The 9,485-nt window shown below is 29.9% G+C and overlaps 1 protein-coding gene across 6 annotated transcripts in view; it reads left to right on the top strand.

Moving 5' to 3' along the window:
• LOC117173202 (peroxidase-like) overlaps window positions 1-5,504 on the top strand; it is a 136,760-nt gene extending 131,256 nt beyond the window's left edge. For all 6 annotated transcript variants that reach the window (XM_033361632.1, XM_033361635.1, XM_033361633.1 and 3 more), the window contains exons 9-14: window positions 2,564-2,711; window positions 3,370-3,523; window positions 3,615-3,797; window positions 3,877-4,075; window positions 4,177-4,282; window positions 4,358-5,504. In XM_033361632.1, the coding sequence (XP_033217523.1) occupies window positions 2,564-2,711; window positions 3,370-3,523; window positions 3,615-3,797; window positions 3,877-4,075; window positions 4,177-4,282; window positions 4,358-4,490 (923 nt within the window). In that variant the 3' untranslated portion in view covers window positions 4,491-5,504. The remainder of the gene's footprint in view (window positions 1-2,563; window positions 2,712-3,369; window positions 3,524-3,614; window positions 3,798-3,876; window positions 4,076-4,176; window positions 4,283-4,357) is intronic.
• Window positions 5,505-9,485: the final 3,981 nt, after the last annotated feature.

Below are 9,485 nucleotides of genomic sequence, written 5' to 3'. Positions count from 1 at the left end.
AACTAAATAATTTGAGAGGTTTCAATTTAAAATTATCGAACACTTTCCATTCAAAAATTTAGATGAAATATTTAAATAGCTTTAAATTTGAAATTATTCAATTTACTGAAGACTACAAATTTAAAATGTCTCAACTATTAAGGCTTTAAATATTTTTGAAATTGCTGTTCTGGAGACTAAATAGCACTTTTTCTTTTATTAGGAAATCACAACCAAAATTGTTTAAAAAAAGTTTTTAAAAGAGTTTTAAAGACCTTAAATAAGGTCAGAGGTTTTAATAGTTCAATATATGTGATTGAATCTCTTTAAATATGAAATTAGTCTATACTTTTTCATGTTTGGGCTACAATTATTCCATTTTAGAAGTTGTAAATTACAATCGTGAAAAACCAATAAAATGCTTTAATTAGTTTATATATAAAACAAAAAACCTTTGTATAATTCAATCGAAATACAGCTGCAAACATTTAATTTGAATTGCGTTGAATTCAAGGTATATTAAAAAAAAAAAAACTGAAAGCAAAGGATCGACTTTCAAAAGCAGCAAAAGAAAGTGACTCGCTGGAATGCAAATGAACATGGAAAATGGTTTATTTTCGCATTTTTAAATTTTAAATTAAAACTTTTTCGGATTTTAACAATTTAGAATCCCAGAATGTTATTTTTGACCTAACCTATAACTTATAACGAAAATTCTGAAAATTCAAACAATAAGGCTGTACTCTGAAAATGAAGCAATTTTAACGTTAAAGTTCAAGTTCATAAACTGAAGGCCTAAAAATTTGCAAATTTTACAATTAGTGTTGTGTAAATTGTATTGGTATCTTAAAAGAGTATAAATAGTTCTCAAATTAGTTTTTAAATTTTCTGCAGTTTACTTTTTTACATGCCTAGATGTCAAAAAAGCCTAACCAATTTTTTCAAATTTTAATCACTTATTTTCTAAGAGAAAACCACCCCCGTTTACCAGTGACTGAAATGTATTAGAAAAAAATCGCCAAGATCCAAAAACACAAATTGGATATACAGCGAATTTTACAATTTTTAATTGTAATTATCTTTAACTTTGTGATATCAAAAATTTCCATGCAATTTTTTTTATTAATACTGTAGGAAAAAATCAACAAGATCGAGCGCCGAAATTATAATTAGAGCCAATTTTCTGTAATTCTATGGGTACGGCTGAAATATCCCGAAAAATAAAATTCCCGGCTCGGTAAATCTCTCTGTCCCAAAAAATACAATTCCAAAACTAATAAAATTCCTGAACACTTTATAATATTAACGAATTCGAAAATTCCCAAATAAAATTGTTTCTTAATCAATTTTAATTATTTATTAAAAATACGATAATAAAATATTGTTATTAAATAAATGTTTGTTTAATATTTAAAGCGTTAAAAATTATTGTTTGAATTTAAAATTAAAATTATACAAAAAATTTTACCGACAAATTAATATATAAAAACATGTGTTTTTTAATTAACATTTTGGTTTTTCAGAAGAACTTTTGTGATTTAAAAAATTTTCAACCAAAATATCTTATTCAGAAATATATTTTGTTTTAATTATTGTTATTTTAAATTAAAACAATAATGTTTAAACTCTTCAAATATTTAAAAAGTCGTTTCTTTGGTATAAATATTTGATTGGTTCAATTAAAAAAATATATTTATCAAAAAAAGTGCTTTCAGCACTTGTTTATCTCGAAATGTCTTTCTGTAATACTTTCTTTATATTAAAAATATGATTTTTCGAGAAAATTTCTTTTATAATTAAAAAAAAAAGACTGTACCGAAAACCTGGATCAAGCTTCAGATCTGAAAAAATTCAGCGATACATACATGTCAAATTTTTCTAACCTCAAAAAATCTTTCTACTGCTTTACCGTCAGATTTTACGAAGAATGAGAAAACAAGAATTTGACTTCGTAGTACGATGAGGGCAGCACCTCGATAGGGCAGAAAATGTGATGTCCTATATATATATATGTAATTCCCCACTCCGATGCCCCGTACCGCATCTACGTTTATAATATTTTTGCTTCGGCGGGCCTTATATTGAGACCCGTTGAGTTTTGCGCTTTGTGCCCATTGAGACATTTGTTTAGAATGAGGAGACACGTAACATATAAAATGTTTAGCCGAATTGACGGAAACCACTTTTCCCATAGGCGTGTTACAGGTCCTTTCGAAAGGTGAAGGTTCCCTTTTTGTGAAAATTGTGATACTGATCAGCTTGCATGATCTTTTATTAACAAAAATAAAGAATGTAGACAATTTGCTTTTAAAATAGACATAGTTTAAAAACAATTCATAAAAAGAAATTTCCATTCAATTGGAAGATACATTTTTACTTTTGAAAATATTTTTGAAAATTTTTTTGTTAATAAATAATTTTATTACCTACCTTGGGGACTTCTTGGTGCATACAGAAGTATTAGTGGTGGCTCGATTATACATATATAAAATTGTTAAAATACTGAAATCTCCTGAATAATAGTCTAATATATTAATTTAGGAATAATTGTTTTCGTAGCACAATGATCTGAAATATTTTTCAGGTCAGGAAGATTGTTACCACAGAAAACTCATTTATAAAACCCAGGGCTATGTAAACGATTATGACCCTACAGTAGATCCCAGTATTTTGAATGAACATACAAGTGCAGCGTTTCGCTCCCTCCACACAACAATTGCTGGAAGACTTGAGTATGTATACTATCTTCACTAATCTTAAGCTGAAAAAATTTTCTTTTTGTCCGACGTGCACGATAAACCGCGACTCCTGTGCATGTAGAGCCGGCAGAAAGTGTGAAATGGCCGCCAGACGACAATGACGCATGCGCACTTCGATAGTGCTCGTATCAACCCAAGCAATGGGCTGGAGTATGATACGACCGGGAATGCACTTAACAATTTTTTGCCGTTGCAAACTTTATTGCTTTAAAAGCCCACAATAGATATTTGTACTTGTTCAACGTCTTGTTTATCGTGCACTAGGATAAAACATATAGTGTGTGGCAAGAGCAACGTTGGTCAATCTCCACTCGTGTGATTGCCCAACTTCTCGCCCATGCCACAAAATGTACTATTTTGACCAAAATTCTGTTAGAAACAAGACAATATTAAAAAGTAGGAAAATGGCAAAGAAAAAAGAAAATCATTTCTGAACAGAAAAATGGGATAACATTATAAAGCCCAATAGAACATGCCATATTTACTAAGAAGAGAAATATAGTGAAAAATAATTAAATGCAGGCTAGAATGGGATTAATGATAGGTTAAAATCCGATTAAATGGGATAGAAATATATAATAGTATAGGATTTTATAAAAAAATAATAGAAAATCATACCTATATTGTTCAGTTTGATGGACGAGGACCGAAAGTCTGCTACTTCTAGCGTGAGGTTAAGTGACCACATCGCCGATTCGACTATCGTCGAGAAAAGCTTTGTTCCTCTTACTAGAGGATTATTTACTCAGGATCAAGATCGAGCTGATAAATGTTTCACCAAAGAGGTGATTCTGGAAAACCAATGTTTCATCAATTTATGTCTTTTGAAATAAATAAATATTATATATAATCCATAATGTTGTAAATTTCTTTCAGATAACTCTTTTCTTTGCTAAAGGCCTTGCTCAAGGAAAAAAAAAACTGGGAGTTGATCTTCGAGCAATTGATATTCAAAGAAATCGAGATCATGGTCTTGCAACTTACAATCAATATCGTAAATATTGTGGATTCCGAGAAGCCAAAGACTGGCATGACTTTAATGATTTAATTCCTTCCTCGGTGAGAAAATTTTATGATTATTAAAAATAAAATTATCGTATATATATTCTCGAATTCTATTACAAATTTATCTTTTTAGGATGTTGAGAAAATGTCAAAATTATACGAGTCTCCAGATGATGTAGATTTACCAGTAGGAGCTACTTTAGAAAAAATTCTTCCAGGCGCTTTGGTTGGAGCAACTAATCACTGTATCTTAAATCGCCAGTTTTTGCATACAAGAAAAGGGGATCGCTATTGGTTTGAAAATGGAAATAATGGAGCAGCTTTTACTCTTAGTAAATGAAGATTTTTTAATATAATTTTATAATTTATATCTAATGAACGTTATTTTTGACACTTTTTAGACTATTTAAATTCAAAATCAATGCTTTTTTAGAACAACTGAAAGAAATTCGAAAATCAAGCATTTCCAGATTGGTGTGTGACAATGGTAATGGCATTCATTCGATGCAGCGGAAAGGATTCGAACGAATTTCTAAGAAGTAAGATTTTTCAGTTATTGTAGTCTAAAAAGTATGAATATGACAAAAAATCTTATTTACAATATTGCTATGCAGTAATCCACTTGTGAGCTGTAAGGATATTCCCTCGATCAACTTGAACTTGTGGCAGGAAGGCAGCGAAAATAAGGGCAACAAGAAAAAGAACAACGGCAAAAAGAACAATGATGAACCGGTTCCTTCATACTAAAAATTTATAGCTTATTATATAGTTATAGAATGTTTGGTGGTCATTCTTTAAATGAAAATAAACGATCCTTTAATCTGTATCAGTTAATCCCATGATTTTCATTGGATTACTTTCTATAAAGTGCAATATAATTTTGTAGAAATTACATTGACATTCTATTCTGTACACTACATCTTAAATTAAAGTATAAATGTTTAATTATTGATAGAAAGTAGGTGAGATTAAATTATGGGAGAAATTAGGAGTTGGGAGAGTTAAAAAAGGACAGAATAAGTGAACAGAGGCAGCAGTGAAAGGGGGAGATGAGTTACAGAAAAGAAACGTTTGTGTAGAATTTGAATATAAGTAATGCTGAATTTACTGTATAACTATTTGTGTGCTTATCTTGACATAAAAACCCAGAGTATCAAAATGTTGCAAACAGTTGACAAGTACATTATGTAACAAATGAAAACTACTTATTGCGCAATATTTTAATGTTATTTTCTAGCTCAATTTTTACATTTACTTTATATTTACTGTTAACCTAGGTAATTATGGATAAAAGTGGGTAATAACGGATCAAATAGGTTTTAATTTTTGTTTGCAACTGTAGTGAAATTATCAAAATTTCACAGTACATTCATTTGAAGCGTAAATTCTGCTCCATATTAAACTGTAAGTACGCAGCTTTTTCATTTCACCAAAAGACAGAAAAAAATTAGAAAGTGTCAATTGTCAAATCACGAAAACAAGAAATCTCAAAAATGTCTACTGGAATGTTTTAGAAGAGGGCAGGGGCGTAGAGCGAGTATGGAAATTAAAGTGTTACGCTATTTTTTATCAGGGAATGAAAAAAATAGGAAAATTATGGTCATACATCAGTGCAAACTAACTTAGAAATATAATCGTTGGAAATTAAAAAATTGTAATGTATCTTTTATAAATATGAATGAAAGGATCTCAAAAACTATATTACAAATAATATTAACCTGGTGGAAAAATGTCAGAAGTAATTAATAAAAAGTCCTCAGATTTCTAGGTATTCTTAAAGACAATTAAAAAGTCGAATTATTTGCGTTATTATACTCTGTAACGCCCAAAGAAATATTTCCATATGATATGGGTGCAAGCAAATTTTTTTTATATACTTTCATTAAAAACAAAGAATTTGGATCCATGATATCGGGAGTGTGGATCAAAATTTTATTATTATTAATTTTAAAGCATAATTTTTAATTAAATGACATTCGCGGGATATTTCCAGTAAACACTTAAAAACAATTATATATGGCAAAAACAAAATTCAGTATATTTTCTGATTTTCAGTAAGCCGAAAGCTGAGAAATTTTCGATTTTTGATCTGTAATTACCCTATTTGTTAGTAATATTCTAAGTGCAGATGAGCTTCCCAGTTGATTTCAGTTGATTTTTTACTGAAAAATAATTTAAAGTCGCCGATAATTTAAGACAATTTATACATATATCACCGATCTAAAGTTGACTGCAAATCAAGAAAGGAAGGTTAGATAAAGTATCCTCATGACTGGCAAATCTATGTCGACATAAATTCTTATGTTTAAGCTGCTTCATCTGTTTTTGAATAAATATGCAGTTTTAGTTCAGATTTTAATTCATGGCATTTATTGACTCCAACGTCTATCTGATTTTAGTACCAAACATTATTACACCTTCATGTGTCAAGAGAAAAAATTAGACAAAAATGATTTAAAGAAAAATTAAATTAACCTTTAATATACGGAATGTTATCAATGTCTATATATAAAAGATTAAGCCTACTCAAAAACTGATTTGGTGCTTACTAGGTTGCCTAAAAATAATTTCAATACAAAAGAAAATAAGTATCATAATCTGTAAAAATTATTCGAAAAATTGACATTATGAATATGAATGTGTAAGGAATCTGGGACCCATAGTAAACATCAAAAATGTAAATCTTGATTTTTCGTATTGTGTTGTTTCATTATGTTTTCAAGCATGTCCAAGCCAGTCCAAGTCAGTGTACATCTCTAATGCACGTGTACTGGCTGCGAACTGACTCTACAAGCATTCTCAAAAGTCGCCAATTTTTAAAATAATTTATAAAATTGACAAAAATAGATCTATTATTAATTTCTAAAAATATTGACGGAGGCTTTTGATCGTACCTCCGAAAAGATAATTCAGGTAGACATTGTTTATTTAACAGCAGTTAGAGTTGTAGATTTTGCTTTCCTTTCAGGATAAGGTTAGAATTATTATTTACTTCCAATAATTGAGGCCTCATGTTATTCGTTGAAGGATTCTCTTCAACTATATTTCGGTGGTGTTTACTAAATTCTAAACTGCTATTGTTAATCACAATAATATGTAATTGTATGATTTCCAAATTGAATTTTTAACTACAATTTACACAAATGGAATTGCAGTGATTATTTAAAAATGCAGAAGACATTGATAATTATGATTAAATAAGAATTGCGTAAATTTTCCCTGAAGAGAAAATTAAAATTCTAAATAACTACAGTTAGATAAAGAATATTAACCTGAATTATTTTCTTTCAATGTATGCTTAGAACCCTCCGTAAAGATTTGTAGAAACTAAGAATATAATTATTTGTGTGAATTTTATCAATCATTTTAGAGATTTTTGGCAACTGCAAGTAATCTGGCTTTTTTGTTGTTGAAAATTCGCCTTTTTTGTTTGATTCAACTGTTTTTGATTTAAAATAAAAAATGGTTTTATATATTTTTTAGAATTAATCTATTTAGTTAAATTTGACAGCTTTTAATATAAAATTGAAATCTTTTCTGGATTTAAATGTTAACTTTTATATTTTTCGTTGAGAATTATTTTATTTTATTTCTAAATTCAATTACATACTTGGTTGAAATTTGAACTTTTATGTTAATAATTTATTTTTATTGTTGAATATACGACATTTTAGTCAAAAATTTGAATATTTTTTTGAAATCTTAATCATTTTTGAAAACTGAATTACTTAGTTGAAAATTTCACTAATTTTTTTGAGAATTGTATTATTTTGTTAAAATCTTTACCGTTGTGTTGAACATTCCTTTTTTAAAATAAAAATATCCTCTTTTTGGCTTTAAAAATTAACTGTTCGTTTAAAGATTCAACTATTTTGTCGAAAACCGGTTTTTGTTTTTATTTTACAGCTTTTCATTTAAAATTAAGAAAATTTTTTATTAATTTTTGAAAATTTGTTGTTATTGTTAGATTCTACTGTTTTTTCTTTAAAATAAAAATATTTTCTTGATGTAAGATTGAAGAACATAACCAAACGAACCACTCTCTTCACTATCGTTCGACTCTTGGACCCTCTAGGATTCCTGGAACCAATACAAATAAACGCTAAAATCTTCATCGAAGCACTTCGGTTTCTTAAATTGGATTAGGACGATCCCTTAACCACTACGCAGTCCGAAAAATGGATCACTTTTATTCAGTAATTTCCAGATCTTGAGATGGTATAATTTCCTTGATGGTTTAGAGCAGCGATTACCAAATTTGTTTCGCACTTTCTGGAGAGCGGCAGGGTCGCCACCCTCAAATTTGTGCACAATACTGGAACGCAAGAGAGACACTGGACGCCGGTCGTTCGTGCTCGGTTGCTTGCTTCGCTGACCTTTCCGTTGTTAGAGAATTAGAGTTGGCCGAGAAAAATTAAAATTTCGTTCAATATTAATCAATAGAATTTTAATAAGTTGCGTTAGATTTGTTCGATTATGACATAAACGTTAAAAGAATCGAATAATAACGTCAAGAGTTATCGCACTTTTGTTACATTCACAAGATTTGTAAATATTTCATTTATTAGTTCGGATATTAACCGATTTGAAAGAAGTTTGTTCTTATTTTCTTTAAATTATATCACGAAATTCATTCAGCTAATTAAAATTTAATTGGGATACGTCTTTATAATTTCAGTCAGTGTAATTTCATTACAATGAAAGGGTCATTTGTGGAAGGTATAAAAATTTTCTAAAATGTTCATGCTAATAAGTTCGACAAAATTATTAGCAAAATTAATTAGCGTGTTTCAAATTGGAACCAACTTTTAACCAACTTTTATTTCCAAATTTCTTCAATCAAAATATTATGTACATACTTTCCTTATTTGTAAGATTTATAGATTCTCTTACTGATAATATATTAATTATTTAAATTCGAAATTACTACATTTTATTTTAAATTCAGTCGCCCTAAGACACTTTCCATCTACGCTGTCCAAATAATCGTCCATAAAATGTTTGGATATTATTGCCTGAATAGCCTGTGGATTAATATCTTTGAACTTATCAGCGTTGCGGTTCTTGACTTCTTGCGCCACGTAAGGCCAAGAGATTGCCCCAGAAATCATCAACTGCATTTGCAAGGTTCGAAGCTTTCCTGTCTGCTGATCTCTACCTAAAAATCGTTGGCTTCCTTGGTCTTTCTTTCGGATTCGAACTAGGTGGAACATCTCCTTAAGATCTCACAAATTGCTATTAGTCGTTCTCTGAAAATAAAAAGAACTCCCACCAACGGATTATAAAGGTCAGGTCCTTTCAGAAAACAGTCGTTAAGACATACTCCATGACTTTTTGCGTCAGCATCCCATACTAAACGCATCTTCTTAGGTTTGTTTGGGTTGAGTACGGCAAAGTGTGGCAAATACCACGTTCTGGGACCGATGTTTTTCTCCTCTTCTTGTGTTAGCACGCGTGCGTACTCTTTATCCAGGTACTCCTTTATATTCTGTAGGTACCCTTCTTTGAATTGTGGCTCGCATTCCATTTTTCTTTCCAAAGAAAAAAAAACTTTCTGCTGCGAGACTCTTACTTTCAGGCAGATTGTAACCATCCTTCTTCTATAAAAGTCCTGCTTCCCATCGATCACCTATTCGACGTCTGTCAAGTTAAAGCGTGGGTGGCTTTACTCGCAGTCGGTAAGGTGTATCGACATTCAGTTTGCTTTCAATTCTCATCTTGTTACCACGTTACAAAAAATGA

This window comes from Belonocnema kinseyi, chromosome 5 (assembly GCF_010883055.1).
Source record: "Belonocnema kinseyi isolate 2016_QV_RU_SX_M_011 chromosome 5, B_treatae_v1, whole genome shotgun sequence".
Classification (NCBI taxonomy): Eukaryota; Metazoa; Arthropoda; class Insecta; order Hymenoptera; family Cynipidae; genus Belonocnema; species Belonocnema kinseyi.
Note: the sequence above shows the minus strand (reverse complement) of the source record. Positions and strands in the feature narration are given on the sequence as shown.